The 24,056-nt window shown below is 47.5% G+C and overlaps 1 protein-coding gene across 1 annotated transcript in view; it reads right to left on the reverse strand.

Annotated features, from left to right (window-relative positions):
• The window catches only part of GSDME (gasdermin E), a 52,993-nt gene extending 41,516 nt beyond the window's left edge, over nt 1-11,477 (reverse strand). Inside the window, exons 1-2 of the mRNA XM_036759221.1 lie at nt 11,391-11,477; nt 6,192-6,415 (exon numbers count right to left, since the gene is read on the reverse strand). Of these exons, the coding sequence (XP_036615116.1) occupies nt 6,192-6,402 (211 nt within the window). The 5' untranslated portion in view covers nt 6,403-6,415; nt 11,391-11,477. The remainder of the gene's footprint in view (nt 1-6,191; nt 6,416-11,390) is intronic.
• Between the last annotated feature and the right edge of the window lie 12,579 nt (nt 11,478-24,056).

Below are 24,056 nucleotides of genomic sequence, written 5' to 3' on the forward strand. Positions count from 1 at the left end.
TGTGTAAACTACCAGGCTAGGTGTCTGGTGCATGCACTGAGAACAGACAAAACTAAAACCACATAACCAACTGCCTACTGAACCCTAAAAATGATTGTCTCATAGACACGTCCATAGTAGGATTCATACTTTCTCCCCAAAACCTTCTTTGGAACTTCCCAGTCCTTTCAGTCTCCCAGGTTGGCAGCCTTGGCATCATCTTTGACCCCTCACCTCTCCTCACCTATCCAATCAGTTACCAAACGTTGTCTCTGCCTCCACGGCACCTCATTGAGTTGACCTACTCTCCAGTCACACAACTACTACTTTACTCCAGGGTTAAGTGCTTGGGATTCAAATAAAAGCAAAATCAGGTCCTGCCCTCAAGGAGCCCCCACTCTAGTGGGGGAGATAACACACAAAGAAGTGTGTACCTACAAGATGTATACCTAAAAAGGGAAGGTTATACGAGAAAGGAGGGAGTTGAAAAAGGCCTTTGGCAGAAAGTCTCCAAGAATTCCACTGATGGACTGTCACGCTAAGGATCAAATGCACAGAGGGGAGGGAAGTGTGAGAAGACTGGTGTTTCAACAATCTGGCTAGCAGCTTCTGTGGGGGTGTCAGATCCACCCACAGTCAGCACCCAGAAAAATGCTGGCACGCTGGGAAAGTACAGGTCCTTTTGATCTGCTTTAATAAGGAAAGCAAGGTTAAAGGGGTTGACAAGGTTATTTTAATCCAGCATACAAATATCATTCACTTAGTTCAGGGGAAAAAGCCAGCACCCTGAACTTCAGAGCAAAATACAAACAAAGTACAAACATCAACAGACAGACCCAACACAGATTCATAGTTACCAACATCTAGGTTCAGCCCGGGAGCTCAGAACAAGGGCTGGCCCAGAGTCACACGCACCACCAGTGCTGTGGGTAAGACAGCTCCAAAGAACAGACAGTCAACCCCTGGTTTTTATATCTTTTTCAGCGTCAGGGGTGAGTCACACATGTGACTCACCCATGTGACCTAGAATTGTCACAAAGAAGCGGACTTAAACCCAGGTGGTCTAAAAGCCTCTGCTCTCCCAGACATGTAAACTAGGCCCTCCCTGGAGTTAGCCCTACCTTGGGCCCCACCTTAGTTGCCAATCCCCCCCCCCCACTAAGGTTTTACACCTAATAGGGGTTTGGCCCTGGGGCTTAGCACCTAGTAAGACTCAATCAAAGACACTGAATTAATCAAAGGAAACAAAGGCCAAACTCTTCAAGGGCACTTGTTGAACTAAGTGCTAAGGAGCCCATTTTGATTACCAACACAACTGGACAGAAGGGGCCAGGTCTGGGGCTTTAAATGCCAGAGAGAGGGTTTGATATATGACCCCGGAGATAAACAAAGTCAGTGGAGCTCATTGGGTAGGAGACCAAGATGGCCAGACCTGAAGTTCTGAAAGATCCCTCTGGAAGTGGAGGAGAATGGGGAGAGACCTCAGGCAGGGCCCCCTCTGCTTGTGAGATGGGGGAAGGAGATAATGGGGGAAGACACCCGGGAGACATGGGAGGAGGGCAGAACAGGGGGCTCCAATTTTCTCAGTCACGTAGGAGGCCAGGTTCTCAGTTGAGAAGGTGAGTGATGAGGTGGCTATGGAGACCAAAGGAGAGAGGAGAGTTTGGAGCAGCAACTGTGGAGGGTGGGATAAGGAGTCAGTCAGGGAAGAATAAAATTGTGGCTGTGGGGAGGGCCCAGCTGAGAGGGAGTAAGATTAAGCCGTCAGGGATCCAGTCGGCACGATTCCATGATCTCCTCCCCCCCATTCTGTCCAGCACTGACTCTCTCTGGGCCACACAGACTTCACAAACAGGTCAAGTCTGATAAATACCTTGGCAGATTTATAACTCCCTGACCTCTGCCCAGGCAGGAAATCCCTTATCTCCACTAGTCTCTGTGATAAAGTCCTGCCGAAGCTTCACCACTCACTGCCTGAACCACACTCTAGAGAGAAGCCAGGCCCCTCATCTTGGGCTGACGCCACCTTGAAGGCTCCCAGCCCTGGGCTTCCTTTGGGGACACATTCCTGGGCCTCTGGCGACTGCTCTCCCCACTCTCTCCTCCCCACATCCCTGTGGCTGCTCTCAGAAGCTCTCCGGGTCCTGTCATGATCTCTGTCTTTGAAGGAGGACCTTTGGTATCTCAGGCCTGTCAGACTTGAGTTAACAGCTGAAAATGCAGAGGCAAAGTCACCCAGGGAGGAGTGGAAGCAGGAAAAGGTGTTCTCTCACCAAAGATGTTGTTGTTCAGTCACGTCAGACTCTTCTTGGCAGAGATACTGCATTGGTTTGTCATTTCTTTCTCCAGCTTATTTTACAGATGAAGAAACCAAGGCAATCAGGGTTAAGTGACTTGCCCAGGGTCACACAGCTAGTAAGCGTCTGAGGCCAAATTTGAACTCAGGTCCTCCTGACTCCAGGCCCAGTGCTCTGTCCACTGAATCACCTAGTTGTCCAGTAACCCAAGGACCTGGGTTCAAATCCCAACTTGACCACTTAGTAGTAGCTATATCATCTTAGGCAAATCACCCCCTCTCTGAGGTCTGTTTTCTTTTCTGTAAAATGAACAGATCAGACCAGATGACCCGAGGCCCCTCCCGGATCCACTTTTTGATCCTGTGACTATCCTTGCTCCATAAAAAATTAGGGAAGGGTAGGATGATCCAGTGGAAAGAGAGCTGGTCTCTGAATGAGGAAGGTCCTACAAGTCCTGGGTCACATAAGGGCCCATCTCCAATTCACCCTGCAGTGGTTTGCTTGTTGTCTTCCCACCAGACAGCAAGCTCCTGGGGGCAGATGGTCTTCTCTTGTGCCTGGTACACAGTAGGCACCTAGTAAATGACTGCCTAACTCGACTGCCCTAGGCTTCAGCTTCCTCTTCTGTAAAATGGGCCTGATGTCCCTTCTGACTCTAGCTCTCGGACACTTGTTGAGCTCTTCGTGGACAGAGCACCAGATTTGGATTCAAAGGACCTGGATTACAATCCCAGCTGTGCCATGGATTTGCTGTGTACCCTTGGGAAGGTCACCTCTCTGGGCCTCAGTCTCCCAAGCTGTAACATGAAGGGGTTGGACTGAGATGATCACTAAGGCTCCCTCCATTTCCAACATATTAGGGCGTATGAATGTTTCTGGGTGTGTCAGAAAGGCTTGGGCAGAACCAAAAGCCTGGGCCATTCTGACCATGAGCTTCCTTCCTGTGGCTTAGTATCCCACCCTCTGGGTGGTCCTATCCCTGATGGAAGGGCCTTTGTTTCCTGTGAAGTTCTGGGGGGGGGGGGGGGCAGGGATACCCTCCCTTCACTCAGCAGCTCTCAGAAATAGGAAGGACCTGCCTCAGAGGCTTATCCAACCCACAGCTTCCAGGGCTGGGGTACCCACTCCCTCCACATGCTGCCTCCAACACACCTTGAGGAAATATTTCCTAACCCGCACCCCCAAACTGGCTTCTCTCAATTTCCAGCCATTTCTTCTAGTCCAGACTTCTGGGGCCAAGCAGAAAAAGTTCAATCCCTTCCCCAATTCTCTTGGCTCTTGGTAGCATTTTGTACCAGGATGAAATCTCCTCTCTGGATTTTCAGAACATTTCTGTTCCTCTGCTTCCTGTCTATATCATCGGCCACATCTGCCCTAATTTCCCTTCACTAGTCGAGAAAATGAGCCCTGGGACCAGGATCAAACCATCCCCACAAAGTACCAGCTTCAGACCGCTACAAGGCCAAGTGGAATTCCAAGACCCAGAGCTGTCCTGTCTGCCTCCTTGAAGAGTCCACCGGAGAACCCATCCAGGCCTACCTCGCTTCATTACGCTTCACAGAAAGTGCAATTCTTACAAACTGAAGGTTTGTGGCCACCCCGAGTGGAGCAAGGCTACCAGGGTCATTTCCCCAACTGCCTGCGTTTGCCCCATGCGTCTGTCATATTTTGGTGATTCTCCCAAAATTTCAACCTTTTTCATTATATCATAAGTAATGATGATCTGTGATCAGGGATTTTTGGCGTTACTATCGTCACTGTTTCAGAGGCGCCACGAACAGCCCAACAAGATGGTAGGTAGACTTAGCTGATCAATGTGTGTGTTCTGACTGCCCCAGCAACTGGCCATTCCCCTGTGTCTCTCTTTCTTCTCTGGCCTCTTTATTCCGAGACACAACAATATTGAAATTAGGCCAATGAATCGCCCCACAATGGTCTCTAAGCGTTCAAGTAGAAGGAAGAGTCAATCGACGGGGCAAACTTCATCATTGTCTTACTTTAAGAAATCGCCACAGTCACCCCAACCTTCAGCAAAACCACCCTGACCAGTCAGCAGCCACCAGCAAAAGGGGATGACCCGCCGAGGCCCAGGTGATGGTTAGCAATTAGCAATAAAGTATTTTTTAACTAAGGTATGCACGTTGTTTTCTGACATAACACTATTACGCACTGAACGGACTACAGCGTAGTGTAAACATAACTTTTATATGCACTCGGAAGCCAAACAATTCGGGGTGACTCACTTTGTTGTGGTATTTGCTTCGTTGCAGTGGTCTGGAACTGAACCTGCAACATTTCTGAGGTAGCCTGCATACACTTACAGCATCTAACTCAGCACTTGCTTTTTACATATGAGGGAAACTGAGTCCCAGAGAGGGGACAAGTGCAACTTGCCCAGGGTCACACGAGTAGCATGCGACTGAGCCAGTCTAAAAAGCCATGCTCTCCAGTTCCGAACCCGTCACTGCTCACTCCTACACTCAAGCCTCCGAGGTCTCATTCCCTGGTTCTAGGGTTCATTCCTTGTGCTTAAAGTGGCCTCCCCATGAGTCTGTCTCTGTTCCTCCAACACCCCTCTCTTCTCTCCCATCTCGCCTCACCTGAGAAAACTTCCTCAGTGGACAAAAGGAAGGAGCTTCCAATTGCACCCCTCCCCAGCATCCACTTCAGGCCTTTCAGACATAAATAAGGAAGAGATGTGGCCCCAGGCCTTAAAGCACGATGGACATATCTGCATGAAGTTTGTATCAGCGGGCCGATCTACTGCACGGGAGACCCACAGGGGGCATAGGACAAGGTCCTGTAATGCCTGACACATCCTTCGCTCTAAGGAACATGCAGCAATCAGCCAAGTCAAAGAAGAGACCCAGACCTTTGGCATCCAGGGTCCAATGTCTGAATTGCCCTCCTCAATGTCCTCTGGGCCAAGTGAACCCAGGAAGTGGCAGAGCCAGATTCGAATCCTTGTGTTATTAAGCTACAGATACAGCCCTGACTAGTGCGGTACCAGCATGCCTCCTTCTCACTACCCTTCTGTCCCCTTGCCCAAAAGGACAGGGAGCAAACACATGCTTGGATGGCCCTATAGTCCGGTCTTCCACAGTAGGGACCATGGTGTTTTGCAGTTCAAGATAAATGGGGCCAGCCCCCAAATCAGGGCTTCTTAACCTGGGGGCCATGAATTAAAATATATATGAATTATACACACACACACACACACACACACACACATTTTATATATTTAATGCCTGTATCTCAATAGAATTGATTTCCTTTGTAATCCTACATATGTCATACAATTAAAAGTCTGATTCTGAGAAGGGGCCACTGGCTTCACTGGACACTGCCAAAGCGGGTCTGTGACACACGAAAGCTTAAGAACTTCTGCCCGAAATCAAGTAGTAAAAGAAGAAAAAAAAGTGTGTATATATTGGTATATGGCCATGTACACACATGAATATATGTGTTATATGCAGCATGTTTATAATGTGTGCATATGTATGTACATACATGTGCATGCATACGCACACATGAGCAGGTATACACACATGCATCTATTTCCCATCATTATAAAATTCCCAACTCAGGTGATGTGGCTGCTCTTGCTTCATTAAGAAATAAAGAGCACACCCATCTCCCTCACTGAGAAGAGAAGCCTCTTCATGATCTTTGTGCCTCCCTTAGGGCCCAGCACAGGGTGCAGGCAGAGACTAGATCCTTTCTTGGGGGTTTTGTTGTTGCTGCTTCCTTTCTAAATGCTACCAGGATGACTGGGAGGATGCCGACTGGCCCAGCTGCTGGATGAAACCCTTCTTTTACCTCTGGACCTCGACCTCCCCTCTAGGAAAGTCCTCATCCCTGCTTCTGAGGCCGTAGACCCCAAGAACAGCTAGGGGTGCCCAGCAGCTGCCTTACCTTGGTTCACAAACTCATCTTTAGTCAGGATGTCATTGATGGTGGCTGATAAAAACTGGTACTTGGGTCTCTGCCAACACCAAAACTTCTTTTTCTTCACCACCAAACTCAGGAGCTGTAACCTGTATGAGTCATTCAGGCTCGACACTGGGATCAAGTCCCCTCCTGGGTCAGTGTCTTTGAGAAAATTCCTGGTGGCCTTGGCAAACATTGTGATGACTCACCTGGGAGAAGAAAAGCCCTTCTTTACATCAGCAAACAAAGGATGGAGAATTTCCAGTGTCTTCTTGTAAGCCTAACCTGGAAAGGCTTCCCTTCCTGGCCACAGCTCATACCAAACAATGTTTCCCATCTACCTTGGCAGAGAAGCTGCCAAAGTCACTCGAGCTGGATGGATACCAGAGATTGGACTGAGGCATTAAAGGAAAATATATCTTTCCTGATAAGCATTTCTCCTCTGAATTGAACTGTTATTCCTCTCTAATATACCACTGCCTTTTCCTGGCCACATATGATAGAAGTAGTGAGGTAGTCAGCTCTTATGAGTTATTATCCCAGGAGAGAAGAAGGCACATTGTGATTGAGACTGCAGGAGAGAGGAGGGGGGAGGGGGAGGGAGAAGGGAAGGGAGGGGGAGAGAGGAGGAAAGGGACAGAGAGGGGAGACAGAGGGGAGACAGAGGGGAGGAAGAGGGGAGGGAGAGAGGGGAGAGAGAGAGGGAAGAGAGAGAGGGGAGAGAGAGAGGGGAGAGAGGGAGGGGAGAGAGGGAGGGGAGAGAGGGAGGGACAGAGAGGAGAGAGGGAGAGAGAAGGAGGGATGGGGAGGGAGGGGGAAGGAGAGGGAGGAGAGGGGAGAGGGAGGGAGAGGGAGGGAGAGAGAGAAGGAAGAGAGTGCACAAAATCACTGGCTACTGTATTTGCAATCCATCACTCCAGCTTATAAATACCACATCTTAGAAGGGGCATTGACAAAATGGAGCCAACCTAGAAGAGGGCAACCATGATGAATTGGCATCCATGCCCTGGGAGGCTCAGGTGAAGGACCTGGGGATGTTTATCCTAGAGAAGAAAAAGTCTCAGAGAAGAAGTGTCCCCTGGCATCTGATGGGGTGTCATGCAGAAGGATCAGCCTTGGGTAGCATGGCACACAAGGAGGGGAGAACTGTGAACCAAGGGGGGAAGGTACAGAAGAAGCATAGTTAAACTTGGCATAAGGAGAAAGCTCCTAAAAATCAGAGCTGTCCAAAATGGAAGAGGCTGCTGTATGACTTTTGTCAGACACACTGGCGAGAAAATTCTCATGCATGAACAAAAGATGACCTCTGAAATTTCCTATTCTGAGATTGTGATTCATTGGGAGACACCATTATTTAGTGTATGGAGGTGGGGGAGGTTGAAGTGGGGCAGTGTGCTATGAGGGGCAGAGAACAAACCTTGGAATCAGGAGGACCTGGGTTTGAGTTCAGTCTGTGAGGCATGCTGGCAAGTCAATTAACCGCCTTATGGCCCAGGCCACATAAAACTAGCAGTTACAGCAGTTATGGAGCAGGTGCTGATCTGCCCAGCTGGAGGGAATTCCCACCACCAATGCAATGCCAAAACTTGTGAAAAAACAGCCATAACCCCACCAGGTTGGGAGCTCTGGGTTCCAGCCCATTTTGCCACTGACTGATCAACCAACTTTCTCTCCCCATGCCTTAGTTTCTCTACTTGTTGGGGGAGAAGGGAGGAAAGCCAAGACATTCCTTTTTATTCTCAGACAGAAAGTGAGCTAGTTGCAAGCACAGCTCAAAACCATTACAAGACATTACAACCCAAGCAAGAGGAGGTAAGCACGATTTCCTCATCCGACAAAGGAAATTTTTTCCTCAGCAGGAAACCCTAATCTCGATTGCCCAAAGCCGCTTACCCCATATCACTTTGTCTCTGGAGATTTTGAAAAATGAGGCAGCCTCTTTTTGGTCCCCATATGAGGTGGTCAGGCCTTGGAACAAGTGTAAGTGTCCCTAACTGCCCTTTCCGTTCCTGATGGGCCATTTTCAGTTACTTCAAGAAATAAGGCCTTACACCTTCTTTATGGAAAACCTTCCTGTCCTGCCCCACCCTGGAGGGAGGAGGGGTAGGGATGGACAAGACAAGGCAACTTGAATCCTCAATGGAGCACTCACTGTCTGTGTGACCTTGGACCATAACCTAACCTCTCTGGGTCTGTTTCCTCATTTGTAAAGTAAGGAGGGGTTGAAAAAAACCATGACATTATCAGACCTGATTTCTTCTATTTGCCTTTTGTTTTAACCCAAGTTGAAATGTGGGGTGTGACTTGTCCAAGATCACACTGATAACAAGTGGCAGGTCCAAGATCAGGGGTCTTGAGCCAGGAGGGCCCTTGGAGGTCATCCTCCCCCTTTACTTTATAGCTCAGGAGACTGAAGTAATAAGTCAAACATCTGGGATTTGAAGTCAGGTTCAACGTCTACACCAGCTTCCTATCTTTTGGCCTACATTGTGATCCTACTGCTGCCTGCTGCCTCAGTTTTCCTGTTTATAATAACAGCTCACATTTACAAATCATTTTCCGAGTGTGAGAGGGAGACAAGAAAGCTGGCCTTGCTTCAAGAAGCTCTGGGTTTGAACCCAACCTCTGACAAGGACTGGCTATGTGATCTCTGAGCCGCCATTCCACAGCTACAAAATTTGGGACTTGGCCTGGGGTGGCTTCTACTAGTCCCTCCAGCTTGAAATCTATGACCCTATAATAATCCTATTGTAAGAGGCTCCCACTTCACAGGCTCCAAGTGAGTCTCTCACCTTGATAGCCATTACCACTCTAACTCTCAGTAGAGATGCGTGCTTTCAGTGTTTAGGGGAAAACACTTTGCAAACCATAAAACCTTATGTCCATTTGGATATTACATGATGGGGAAAGAAGCATGGGATGGCACAGGAAGAATGGGCTGAATTTGGGGCTTCCAATTCCCAGCCTTGCCACTTACTTGCTATGTGACCTTGAGCTGGTTCTCAGTTTCTTCCTCTGTAAAATGGTGGGGGCGGGGGGGGGGAGGGGGGAAGACTGGAGAACCTTAAAGGTCCTTCCAGCTCTAGACCTAGGATCCCATGACAGACAGCTTTCTCCAATTCTCTGGAAGGCAAGTCAAAGCCAACATGTCCTATGGATAGCTACACCCCAAAGCCATTACCCCACCCTCCAGACATTTCTACTGTCAGATCTGGAGGAAAGAATTAACCCAAATCCCTTTTTACTGGGAAGGAAAGGTGGAAAACACAGCCCTCAACTGTTCAAGGCAGTGTAGAGTAAAAACACAATGGTTCTTGAATACTAGAGGTCAGCCAGAGGAGGGAGATGGAGTGAGACAGCAAAGCTGAAGGCAGAGAGAAGAGGAGGTGGCAAGCAGAGACCTGATTAAGAGCTCAAGAGTGGGGAGGACCCTTTGAGAGCCCTAGGGTTTGAGCAGAAGAACCCTGGAACCTCCTATGTGGAAATCTAGTCCTGGGCTGGAGACAGTGAGGCTGGAGCTGCAGCCCTAGGCAGATCACAGGACTTGGGGCTGGAGGAGTGTCCGTGGAAGACAGCTAGGCCAACCCCTCATCTGATGGGGGAAAGAGGCCCACAGACATCAAGTGTGCAGTCTAAAAGTCACAAGATTTAGATTTAGATTAGATAGATTGAGAAGTGGAAAGCAGAAAAACAGAAGGATCATAGATTTGGACCACAAGGCAGCAAGTACAGCAGAAAGAACCCTAGAAAGGAAGTCAAGGGAACGCTATTTCAAAATCCCTCTATGCTATTTCTACCTTTGTGACCTCAAACAAATCCGCCACCCCCTGGGCCTCAGTTTCTTTTTGGGGGGGGGCAGGGTTCCTCTCCCCCCAAAAGGAGAGAGTCCTACAATGATGGGCACTGGGACTGAGGTTCCATTCCTAAAAGGAGAGTGGGGGTCTAGATGGCCTCCAGGTTCCAACTTCCTGGGGATCATGCCCAGCGACCTAGATTGGCAACCTAGACCTTCATTCCTAGACCACAGAGCTGAGGAGAAGCAACTTGTCCGATGCCACAGACATGGCAGAGCAGGGATTCCAATCTGGATCCAGACTCCAACGCTGGAGCTCTTTCTAACTACACCAGCTACTTTTCTGATCATTTACAGTGTTTCGAGGTTCTGCTGCCCCAGTTTCTCTCCTTGTATAATATTTGGAAGTCTGGGGTTCTGACCTGAAGAGTAGAAAGGTCTGGGCTCAGTCCTGCCTCTGACATCAGTAAGCCTCTAGTCCCCCTGCCTCCCTCCGATGATCAGCTCCAATTTATCCTGCCTGTAGCTTGTTTGTACATAGTTGTCAGGCTGGAAGCTCCTTGAGGGCAGGGACTTGTCTTTTGCCTTTCTTTGTATACTCAAAGTTTAGCACAGTGCCTGACGTAGACTAGGTGCTTAATAAATGTTTATTGACTGACGGACCAAATCCCTCAATTTACAGACAAGGAAATTGACAGCTAGAATGGGAAGTGACTGGTAACAGTTCACACCCCAAGTCCATCCCTCAGATGACTCCAAAGCCAACCCGGAGGCTCATCGAGTCAAACAGCCTCATTTTATCGCTGCAGAAGCTGAGGCCCTGTGAAAGTGGCCTGCTGAAGAGAACCAGCCTGTAAGGGTGGGGGGCGGCCCGCTGGCACCCAAATCCTCAAGACCCCAAATCTGGCCTGGTTGTAGCGCAGAAGAGCTGCTTAAGTGCCCAGAAGGCAAAGGTTTGAGGACATCCCCAAACTAAATCCCCACCTCGAATGGTTTGGTTTTTGGGGGGAAGGGGAACAGAATAAGCATTCAGGTACTCGGCTAAGTGCCTTACACATCTTTGGTCACTTGATCATCCCTTGTAAACATCCCTGAGGGGCTTAACACAAGTCGTAGCTCTAAAGATGCCCGTCCACACAATATGCAGGTGGCTCAGTCTCCCCCCAGACAGTTCCAGCCTCCCCCACCTTGCATTCCAGCAGTCCCAGCGGCTCGTTAGGCTGTCGGACTTCTTGAGTCCAGCGGCAGGACTCCCCCCAGTTTCCCCTTCCCTCCTGGGGCCTCCAAATTCAGGCCAGGCAAGGGAAGCTGAGGAATACCTCGTGCTTGCAACCACGGCTCTCCTAAGAGGAGAAGCGAGAGTCGAGGCAGGGCGGCGGAGAGGGGGTTACCGGGGCCAGCGGCGCAGCTGCGGATCCAGTGTCCCTTAGAAGCGGAGGGGGCAGCGTCGGAGCCTCTTCTTGGTCCAGGTGATCTCGAGTCCTGCCCGGGAGGAGAGACGGAAACAAAGAGGCAGCGTCCAGGAGGAGGAGGAGGAAGAAGAAGAGGAAGAAGAGGAGGAAGAGGAGGTGCTCCCTCCGCGGCTCCCCGCCTTATCCCACTTCTCTACATAGGCTCAGGCCCCTAGGGTCCTTGCTCCTCCTCAAGGAAGGACGGGAGACGAGCCACCGCATTTTATTGGGTCCAAACAGGGCGTGGTGGGCGGGCCAAGGCGGGGGTGGGACGGGCTGAGAAACTTTGCCCCAGCCCAGCAGCTGGAGTGGGCCTGAGAGACAGCTGTGTTGAGGAGGCGGGGCTCCGGGGCCGCCGAGGGAAACATGGAGAGCCAGAGAAAGAGGTCGGGACTGGCGGGCAGGTATGTGGGAAAGAGGGTGGAATCTGGGTCCTGAGCTTGAGGGCGGGATACGCGTGAGGGAGTCCCCGCCCTCTTACTTGTCAAAGTGAGTTGGGGGGTGCCTAAGTCCATTGCGAGCTGCTCAAGTTCGCATTGGTCTGTACCCTGGTCACACCCGTGTTGTGCAGGGAGCCCTGGCCTGAATCAGATTCAGGAGCTCGGGGTTCCAATCCTGGCTCTTACGTTTACCCGCTTTGTAACCCAGACCTCTTAGCCTCAGTTTCCCCATCTGTTCGATGGGCATAAATGCAGTCCTTACTCTTTTCCTGACAGGGTTGTCATTATCAAAGAAGATAATGAACGAAAATGAGAAGGCCACGGGGCTCTGAGCAGGGAGTAATACGATCAAAACTGTAGTTTAGGAAGATTAATGGGCCAGATGTGAGGAACAGATTGGAGAGGAGACAGGCTGTAGGGTATTGTTAGAATCCAGGTGTATAGTAATAAATAAATGTATTAACTAGGGAGGTGACAGAGGGAATAATGACAAGAGACATTTACATAGAGCCTTAAAGATTGTGAAACACTTTGCATATATTATCTCACTGTATCCTAAACTGCTGTCATAATAGCACCTTGCAAAGTGGGGGCTCTATTATAATGTCCATTTTACAGATGAGGAAACTGAGGCTCCGAAGAGGATCATGTGACCAGTGGAAGGCCTTGATAACTCCAGGTCCTGCATGGGGAAAGTCAGCTATGAGACTGGAGAGGATGGATCCGCAGGATGGAGCCACCAAGGCTTTGAGGGGAGAGAGAAGAATCAGCAGCAAAGTTCTAAGCCCAGTGATGCCTTAGAAGAAATAGAGAACGAAGAAACAGGGCCTGGTTTTTGAGGTCTTCTGCAATCAGGCTTCATCTACTCTAACTTTCCAGGTTTATTTCATTTTACTGGCCTTTGTCCACACTCTATTCCAGGCAAATCAATCCTCTGCTTAGCACAGTGCCTCTGTGCTTGGAACACAGTAGGCACTTAATAAATGTTTATTGGCTGACTTCTGTCAATTAGCCTGAGGATTCTAGCTTACAACATTCCATCTCCTGCCTCCATAACTGCACATGTGGTCCCTCCTTCCTCACATTCCCCTCATAGAATCTCTATTGTTCAGTTTAGCAGCCAAAGCTTGATCTCACTTGTCAGTGTCACCCATAGAGTAATGAATTGGTACTAGCTGTCTGCCTGCCCCTCCTCGCATCCTATCTATCTTTCAGTCTATTGTCAGGGAAAGAGAAATGGAACCTTCAATCCAGTAGGAGCAGTGCTGTAATGTGGCCCCAGGTAAAGCTCGAAGACCTTAAGTTGCAGGTTCTTTGCAGGTCTACCTCAATGGAAAGAATCTTCACACTGGAAGTTCCTCGCCCCAGTGAAATTTACCTCCCATTTACTCTATAGGTACCTTGCATCTACCTCGTTACTTACATGTTGAATCTGCCATTACCATGGGAACTCCTTGAGGGAAGGAACTGTTCTTGTCTTGCTCTGTATCCAAAGTGCTTAGCATACTCCCTGGGACATAGTAGGTGCTTAACAAATGCTTGTGGACTTGAAATCACAGGTGTGGACTGCCATTAACACAACTACCTAACACCCAGAATGTACCATGGACAACCCAGAATGGAGATAAGTCAAATCCTTCTACTCAAGAGCTAGTATTCTGAAGAGATCCCACCCGTCTAACCTTGGAAAACAATATAGGGAAGGCTGACAGAGGTCATGATGTGGTTGCTTCCAGCTCTGGAATTCTTGTCTGGTAAAAGTTCTTAGGTGAATTATAATGGCAGAGTGGGGCACAGAGTGTGCACAGAGATTATTAGGAAAGGTTCTTCAATAGGCTAATTGCAAGAGGGAGAAAAAACCAATTAGGAGAATAACTATGTGTCTCAGAATCCGAAGCATATTCCTTATTGATGGCAAAAAGAAACCACGATATCTTGTTATACTGAGTAACCATGAGCGGGAACAGTTCCAAAGTGTCCCTCTGGATTTCCTGCGATGTGGAAATTATTATGAAAGCTTCTGCATCTGATCACTGTGGGTTGAAAACAGAGCAGTGATGAGGGTGGGACAACTAGGGCTTGGCTCCTCAGTGGCTGAATTTGGAGAGGCTGACAAGAGACTGTAATCCGTGGAGCTCAGCACCTGACCAGCAAGAGTAACCAAGTAAAATAGAAAGATGTCTGAGAGTAGGTTGGGATGAGCTTCTGAAGCCCTGCCTGGCTCTATCCAGCCCCTTCTCTTTCTTGATGAGCCTTCAAGTGTGGGGCACTTTATTCACTTTGCTCCAGATCTGTTTAGATGCACTTGTCAGAGACCCAAAGACTCCTGGTTTTGGCTCTTGGGGGTGGGTGTGCTTTTCCAATCAAATTCCAAATTTGGGTCCTGAAGAATCCAAAAGATTCTTCTTTTGCTTAGATTCTTAGTGCGTTGGGCAAGTACGTTCTCCATTTGTGCAGATCTCAACAACTTTACCACTCATTCCCATCCTGTGGAATTTCCCTCCATGCCTTTCCAAAGATCCTCCATAGAGGAACAGCCCAATACACTATATGCCTTCCCTTGGCTATTTTGTTATCTTTGGGGTTTTCCATCACACGTATCCTTGATGATTGTGTTATGGTGTAGCAGAAAGGGTTGTTGGCTGTGGTGTCAGAGGACCTAGGTTCAAATGTCACCTCTGACACTAACTAGCTGAGTGACTAGGTCGTAGACATTGTCATATAGTCTCAGTCATGTCATACAGACGTAATCATGGGTGTAGACTCTGATTTCTACTCTGGAAATCCCCCATGCTGATGTAATCAGATTCTTTCCCTTTTCACTCTAAAGTCTTGAAATGCAGTACTGCCGACCAGGACAATACCCAGTGACTAAAGTTCTGTGAGAGCTAAGGATTGATACCTCACACCCCCTCCCCACCATAGCTGTAAATGACAACAGAAAATACATTTTTAAGAGGGTAGTTTTTCCCCATTATGAGCTGTATAATTGTTCTACACAAATGGGAAATTCCAGAAAACCCTTGTGGCCTGGTCCAAAGGCCATTTATATGATGCCTTATTAGAGGCCATCTGCTTTTGCTTTATTAATGTTCTATTAAGGACCATCCTGACTGCTGCCGCCATGTCATTTCTGATCTTCAAAGAAATGGATATGGAAGAGGAATAAACATTTTCCACTTACAGACTAGTCCAGAAAATCTCTCTGGCTCTGGGGTATTTTCTGAGACCCATGAGGATCATATGAAGCATGTTGTCACTGTTGTGGACAAAGTCCTTCTTCCTGCCCTCTTCTGGAAATTTCCATGTCCCACGATTTTATTTCTGAGGACTCCCCTAAGCCAATAATGTCTCCCTACTGATGACACGGGGCAGTGAGGCGGTGCAGCGGATATGGCACTGGGCCTGAAGTCAGGAGTTCAAATCTGACCCAAACCACTTACTAGCTCTGTGTCCTTGGGCAAGTAACTTAAGTCTGTTTGCCTCAGTTTCATCATCTGTAAAATGAGCTGGAGAAGGAAATGGTACACTACTCTAGTATCTTTGCTAAGGAAACCCCAAATGGGGTCACAGAGGGTCAGACATGACTGAAAATGACTGAACAACAACAAAAGCTGATGGCATTGGACATGGGAAACCAATCAGTGCACCTGAGTAGGAGTTTGCCCTCACCCCTAGAAGACCCATGATCTTTGACTGGCTGGTGTAGAGGAGACAGGATGCCAAAGGGCCCACATGAGAGATGGCCACACCAAGTCTCAGGGAGTCTCTCTGCTGGTCACCAAAGCTGACTTTTCCACCTTCTGCCATGGAGGTATACAAGGCTCTGGTGAACCTCATAATTTTTTACTTCCTCTGTGGCCCCTGATTTCATATCCCCATCCCAGGTATCTCCTGTTGAGTCTTCCCATGTGTTTCCTCTTGGTTGTCTTGGTACCTCTCAGAACAATCCTTTCCCACCCTCTTTATAGGATTGTCCACATCCCATCCTTAATGCATGACTATAGCCCACAGCTCTATGCTGGGCCCTTCTTCTACCTTAACATTCTCCCTCTTGGAAATCTCATCAGCTCCCATGGGTTCAACCATTATCTCTATTCAGGCTATAGCTGGCTAGATATCAATATAGGTCTGTCTGTTTATCTATTTATTATATATTTCTCTCTGAAGCTCCAGTCATAGGATCATTTTTGTTGTTACTGTTCAGTGGTTTCATTTGTGTCTTCATGACCTCATTTGGGGTTTTCTTGGCAATGATACTGGACTGGTTTTGCCATTTCCTTCTCCAGCTTATTTTACAGATAAGGAAACTGAGGTAAACAGGGTGAAGTGACTTGACCCAGGATCATCCAGCTAGTGCCTAGAGCCACATTTAAATTCAGGAAGATGAGTCTTCCTGACTCCAGGCCTGGTACTCTATGCTATGACACCACCTAGCTGTCCTGATCACAGCATCATAGCCCTAGAATTGGAAGGGACCCCAGAAGCCATATAGTCCAACCATTTCAACTTATAAATGAGGAAACTGAGGCCCAGGGAGGTAACATGGTTTTCCTAAGATCACAGCAATAGTAGGCATCAAAGGTGGGATTTGAATCCAGATTCTCAGACTCTTTCCACTTTATCAACATCAGCCAATAGGGATTGTCCTATTGGTATCTTAAATTCACCATGGATTAAATGGGGGGGAGGGGCATGGGTACCCATCAGTTGGGGAATGAATGGCTGAACAAATTATGGCCAATTCATGTATATGCAATGCTATTGTGCTACAAAGAATGATAAAAGGGATGGTTTCAGAGAATCCTAGGAAGACTTGTATGAACTGATGCACAGCGAAGTAAACAGAACCAGGTGAATAATTTACATAATAACAACAGAGTAAAGGCAACAACTCTGAAGACTTAAGAATGCTGATCAACTCAATGACCAACCATTATTCCAGAAGACCGACACTAAAGCACGGGACCATCTCCTGACTGAGAGGTGACAGGCTCAGGTGCGTGTTTGGTTATGGCCAATGTTTTACTTGGCTATGCATATTTGCTACAATGGTTTTGTTTTTCTTTTCTTTTCCTCCAGTGTGTGTGGGCAGGAGGTTGGGGAGACAGGAGACAGAAAAAAATAAGCGGTTGTTAATTAAAAAACAAATAAAATTTAATTTAAAAAAGTTACTAAAGTAACTACCTAAAGAACATGGGGGAAAAATGGAAATTTGATAGCTAAAGATAAAATGCAATTATTATTCTGCCAAGTTTGATTAGAAGTCAGACTGACATGCCTGCAGCCCAACTGAAACTCAGTTATAATGTGATTAAGAGTTAGGGCATTTTAATTGCATTCCTATTTAAATATTAATGTCCCCAACATGCACCTGATTCGCAATCAGTCCTCTTTTTTGAAACCATCGTCATGGATTTCAGCCACGTCCTGTAGGTCTGGGTTGGTCTCCACATACAAACCAACGGGTCTAGATACCAGTCAGAGAGAGGTCTGTCTATAGACGCTGTTACTGTCTCTCTCTGTCCTCCCGGCTCCTCTTTCCCCCCTGACAGGCAGTGGTGGTCAGTGGATAGCCCAGGGCAAAGGCCATTTTCTGTCTGAGGCCCTTCTTGGTCTCCCTGGGCTGCGGCATCTCCTCCCTCAAATTACTTTGTCTCTATTTCGCACGTACGTTACATATACACCCATGTTGTCTCCTCCAATAGAATGTGAGATCTTTTAGGGCAGGGGCTGGTTCCTTGTTATTTTTGCTTTGCTTTTGTATTGACAGCCCCTAGTACAGCATCTGACATAAAGCAGCTACTTAATAAATGCTTGTTGATTGATTGACTCAGAGTCAGGAAGACCTGAGTTCAAATCCAGCCTCAGACACTTACTAGCTGTGTGACCCTGGGAAAGTCACTTCACCCTGTTTGCCTCAGTTCCCTCATTAGTAAAATAGAAATAAGAGTGGCACCTGCCTCCCAGAGTCATTCTGAGGCTTAAGAGAGACCATGTCTATGATATGGGTTGGTTGGGCTAGAAGGACGGGAGCTCTCCCTTTCTGACCCACATACAAGGAGAAGATCCACAAGTAGGAGCCAGTGACAGGGCTGGAGGAGAGTCGTTTCAGTCACGTCTGACTCTTCATAACCCCATTTGGGGTTTTCTCGGCAGAGATACTGGACTGGTTTGCTATTTCCTTCTCCAGCTCATTTTACAGATGAGGAAACTGAGGCAAACAGGGTGAAGTGACTTGCTCAGGGTCACACAGCTGGTCAGTGTCTGGGGTCAGATTTGAACTCAGGTCTTCCTGACACCCAGACTGGCACCATGTCCACTGTGCCACCTAGCTGTCCACCATATTCCAAGCACTATGCTAGACACTTTACAAATATGATCTCCTTGGATCCTGACAACAGTCCGGGGAGGTATCCTCAATTTACAATCAAGGAAACAGGTAGACAGAGGATAAGTGACTTGCTCAAGGTCCCACAGCTAGGAAGTTTCTGAAGCTGGATTTAAACTTAGGTCTTCCTGACTCCAGGCCCAGCGCTGTGCACCGCACAAGTATAAGTTGCTGATAGCAAATAACTCGATAAACTCATTTGAGTTGAAGAGGTGAGTGCCTGATACCTGCTCAAAGTCTCCCCTTTCTTAGGGTGTTGAAGGAGTAACTATCTAACAGTGGGATTGGTAGAGAATTTCTGAGGCACCCTCCCAGCTCTCCCGAGATCATGGCCAGCAGGCTGGCCCCTGCCTGCCTGCTTCTAGGGCTGGGACTGACAGTCTGGGGCTTTTACCTGAATTTGCTGTAGTGGATGGGGCCTCAGAGCTGAGAAGTCTTTAGAAAGAATGATACCCAACCATGTATTTTGCAGATGAGCCAACAAAGGCCTGGAGACACGATGTAGCCAAGTTGAGACTAGTGCCCAGGCCTCTTGGGTCCTGAGCAGGGCTCCTTCTGCTTCCCCACACCACGTTCTTTGGGGAACTGAGAATAATCCTGGGGAAGGACTCATGCCTCTGAGTGCAGATGAGCTGTAGGAAGGATGGGGGTGGTGCCCTATTATTTATTTCTGAAACAATGCTCTCCTCCCCAACACACACACACACACACACACACACACACACCCAATGGACAGGCATCCTGTGGCTCCTTCTCTCTGTCAGGTGCCAAAGAGATGAATCCTAGTGAGCAATGGCGGCTGCTGCCTGGGAGACACTGCCAGTGCCAGGGGAGGAAAGTGTATACATCACTTGGCTCCAAGTGGTCCAGGCTCCCTCAGTTTGTCACAGACCTGTGAGCTTGCCAGACCCCATAGGCCCAGCTGGCTCACTCTCCTCCATGGATGGATGGCCGACCCCCTCCCCACCAATGTGACCCAGCCAACACTGATCAGCCCCCCATTAATGCTACTGCAAGGCACTGGAGAGAACCTCCTGCCCCTCAAGGAGATTACAGTTCAAAGGATGCATAAGACACTCCCACACATAAGTGTGATACCAGGTAGAGTGTGATGAGGGTGAAGGTGGGGGGGGTCAAAGAAATGGGAGAAGGAGAGAGGCAGTCTGGCAGGATGGATACGGAGCTGGTCTTAAAGTGAAGATCTGTCTTGCTGCTAACATTTTCTTAAGGTATAACCTGGAGGGTTGTTTAACCCCTCAGGGTCTCAGGCAGCCCTCTAACACTGTACATTGAAGTCTCTTTGCTAATCTGAATTGGTAAAAGGAGCCACATTGATGAGATCTGGTCTGGTTTGAAAAAAGACACAAAGATGAAGGAGAGACCAATTTTCAGGTAGTTCAGGCCAGTGAGGATCAGAGAAAGCTTAATGGAAGCCTTGGATGGCACCCAGGCAGGGCCTTGAAGGAAGAGAACCTCAATGGGAAAAGCAGGGAGGATGTTCCAGGAATGGGGAAATGCTTAGAGGCAAGAAAGGGCAGGACAAGACAGGGAAGCAGTTAGCCAGGAGTGGGACCAACCCTATTTCTGCCACTTTCAAAGGCATGTGACCTTGAGCTAATCACTTACCTCCATTGGTTCCCATTTTCCTGATCTGTAAAATGAGAGAGTAGGAGTAGATGACTCCCAAGGTCATCTGAATGTCTGTCCACCCCAGGTATTGTGGTGGACCTGCCATTGGCCCTGCTGTTCTGGTGCCATCTTGGCCAGAGGCCATCCTTTGGTGAGTTAACCCACTCATGCTTGAGTTGAGTGCTAGGGTGAGCTTGACTGGTGAGTGGAGCAAGTACAAACTTATCTAACTAACTCTTACTAGTTGGCCAGAGAGCATGCCATCATCTCTGCTGCCAGGTACATATACCCACTTCCTTTTCCAACTCCTCTATATTCTCTTTCCACCTCTCACTCTGGGAACAGTAATCAATCAGCACCACTGCCTTGGGAAAACTGTGTCAATGGAAGCACCATGGCTCCTCTCTCCATTCCAGTGACTTCCATGACTGGCTGCTATATGTCCTGCTTCACCCTATTTGCATGACAGTCCCTGGGGCAGGCACATAGTAGTTACTTAGTAGATGCTTTTTCTGCTTATTCCTTTACTCATTTATTCATCAGTCTTGATAAGATGGTCTTAATGGAAATGACCTGTATGAAATATGAACATCACTGAGAGTGGGACCAGGTCCTGGTCGTCAGAGGGGCTCAGGAAATGCTTCTTAACTATAATGACTAATGACCAACCTTGGTGCCTGTTGGAGGGAGTTTCCATACTAGGAGCTCCCCACACAGATGAAATCATAGGCCCAACTCCCTCCACTCCTCTGCCAAGTTCTGGGATGTTTAGTTCAAATAAACAAATAAACAAACAGCCTCTGTTTATAGTCAAGCCTCATACTGCACACACACACACACACACACACACACACACACACACACACACATCTTTAGTATGTTGTCTTCTCCCAATGGATTGTAAGCTTCTTAGCAGAGGGACTGTCTTTTTTCCCCATTTGTATTCTCAATGCTTAGCATAGTGCCTGACATACAGTAGGTGCTTAATAAATGTTTAGTGACAATTGATACCATAATTATGTCTATAAAAGAGAAAATGTTAAAGCCTTTCTGGACCCATTGGGCTCCCTAGAACCAAGCTGAGTTAATCAGGGAAGACTTCTAAGAAGAGGAGGTGGTTGATCTCTGGAGTGTTAAAGAGAAACAGACTTGTGGCTTGGAAAGCAAGGAAGACTGGGGAAAAGACCCAACATAAAGATGGGAGGTGAATCCTCTATGCCAGCCATGAAATGGGTTTGCCTTGTTGAAAACAGCCTGGGTGCTACAAGGGTTGGCATGATGAGACATCTTCCCCTTCTGGTATAAAGACAGAGTCTTACTCCAATTTGCATTAAGCCAACCTATGCTCCTCTCTGAGCCCATCAAACACACATGAACAGAAGAAATTCGGACCTAAGACAGCCTTTTCTCATGTTATTTATTCAGGGATAAACTAGCTCCATAAAGAGAGCCCCTTGCATATTTGTGAGCATTCATAGGGGTGTTATTCTGATTTTAAGACAGTATGATCTGGCTTTTAAAAAAATACAAAAGGAATACCACAAGTAGCCATAAAAATTGTGCCCTCCAAGGGAGCTGGGGTTAGGTTAAGGGGAATGAAACTGCTGTGCATAAAATAAATTAATTCAGCAGCCTCTAAACACTGCAGTCCCTCAAACCAAATTATCGTTTGATGGTTGGCATTTCAGCCATCGTCATCACTCACAGAGGCTGGTATGACACATATTTCCAATGCAGAGAAATAAATGCCAGTGCTGAATAGCAGATAAATGCACTGAGGATGCAAATCAAACCCGTGAAGAGAGACAACAGCTGGCAGGAAAAAATAGAGTCGTACAGATGTCAAGATCAAAATTAAAGACATTTCAAATAAGTTACACTAATACACAGGAACCATTATCCCCAAGGTTATCAGAATGACTTTTTATTGCTCCCAGTCTGAATTAGAAAGCACCAACCTATTCTACAACAGCCAGAAGGCTAAGGAATCAACAGGATCACAAGAAGCTTTAAGGGCCCAACTAATTCAAGGTGGAGTGTCTATCTCGTAACATTTGTCTGAGATCCTCTGGACACACACCTGGACAATACAGAAAGACAGAGCCTGTGGAACAAGTTGGCTATCTGGTAGAAGGAATGACACCCAGGCTAGGAAAGAGGGAGTGGCCTTGGAATAACCTTGAACATGTTCCTGGAGGTGACCTGCTACCTTTTCTCTCTACCTGGCATTTCGGCAGTGCTGTGTCCAGAGTCCCTGCAGGGAGTGAGTGAAAATTGCGAAAAATCTTTTGGTGTTCTACTATCTGCCTGGGTCCTCAATCTTGGTAGGTGGTCCCAGAATTCAGCCCACTGCTGTGGGGAATTCGTTGGCTCCCATTGTGTTTACACAGATCAACCCTGCTGGCTGGTAATCAACCATCAATATTTCCAGGTAGATTCATGGGCAGCCAAATGGGCTCTTCTTATACCCATTTCATAGACTTGATAGCAGCAAGTGTTGGGAAAGTTTAGTGGGGTTAGGGACAGGAGGCAGGAAAAATTCTCACAAAGCTAACTTGTATGAACTTGCAAGCTCCCTCAAGGCCCATAGGAAGAACAGTGTTTTATATTTTGTCTTTGATAGAAAAAAGACATCGGAATTTGACTTTATGGAAGGCAACCTGGCAGCAGAAACGAAGGCTGGACTGAGAGTCAGGAGATCTAAATGTGAATCTGCCTTGCACATTTACTACTTGGGTGAAGATGCTTCAGTACCATGGAGAGAGCACAGATTTTGGACAGGGTTCAAATTCCAGCTTCATGCTGTGGTGCCCTTGGGTGAGTGACTAAACCTCAGTCCCTGAATCTATAAAATAAAGGGCTAGAACCTCTAATATCCCTCCCAGATCTAAATCTCTGATCTTATGGCTCAGCTTCCTCATCTGTAAAATGGGGGTGAGGATCCTTGTACCCTCCATCTCGGAGCACTGCTGAAATGAGGGCTTCTGACATAGCAATGATTAGCTACCCTTGCCCCAGCACTGTTGATTGAGGAAGGGTAAAGGTAGGGATAGAACATGTGTTTTAAATTGTACAGGAGTCAGACGCCATTCCATTATGTAGCTGCTGGGCTTCCCTAGGAAGCACCTTCATTTCTCTGGGTCTCATTTTCCCCATCCATCAAATGAGCCAGAATCACAGAATTTTAGAGATGGATGAGTCCTCAGATGCCATTTTATCCAGCCAATCCCCAAAGCAGAATCTCCACAATGACAAACCCAAGCGGTTGTTCAGTCTCTGCACAAAACATTGAATTAGATGATCTCAAAGTCCCTTAGCTCTGAAACTTTATGGTTTAGTAATTCCGAATTGAAGTACACTTCTGATCCTCTCACCCAATCCAATGTCACTGGTGGGCTTTCTGTAATAATCTGGATTTTAAAGTTGTTTTGGAGACCAAACTGGGTGAGAGGAAGCAAGCTACAGTGTAACAGAGACAACTGAAAATGGATTATTTCCTAACTTGGTTTTTGGTAATTAAATATGGAAATAACCAGCAGGGGGCACTGGCCAGCAAAGTGCAATACAGGAAGGCCTTTCCCAGTGTCTGCTGAGACCAGCTTTCCCAAAGACCATTCCATAATGTACAGATTTTCTCTCTGTAGATGAGTTGGGCACTCCATGCCCACCCAGGTCTGGCTTCCTTTGTGTTTATGAAATACGGGCATTGAAAGGAATTTTCATCAACAGAGTATGAGAGCTATGTCAAGTTTTCCAATCTTTTTTGCATTATTGGCTGAGTGGTGGGTGGTATAACTAGGTCCATGAAGAGGCATGGATTAGTGAATTTCTGGCCATAGTTCAAATTGTTTTCCAGAATGGCTGGACCAATTCAGAGCTCAACCAATGGTGGACTAATGTGCCTGTTTTCCCAAAGCCCTAAGCCTCTTAAAAACCAGCCCCTATATCAGGCTTGTTTCAGGTTACTGGTCATGCCTTCTCTCCAACTTACTCTGTATGTCTCTTGAATGTTCACCATTGTTAGCATATTGTTCCCCTCTTCCCACTCACAACTATGTGCTCCTTGAAAGGCCTTCATTGTATCCCTGGTGCCTAGGCAATTGATAAATGTTTGTTTTAATTTCAATAACATGCAGAGTAATCGAT

Source organism: Trichosurus vulpecula, chromosome 5 (assembly GCF_011100635.1).
Source record: "Trichosurus vulpecula isolate mTriVul1 chromosome 5, mTriVul1.pri, whole genome shotgun sequence".
Lineage (NCBI taxonomy): Eukaryota > Metazoa > Chordata > Mammalia > Diprotodontia > Phalangeridae > Trichosurus > Trichosurus vulpecula.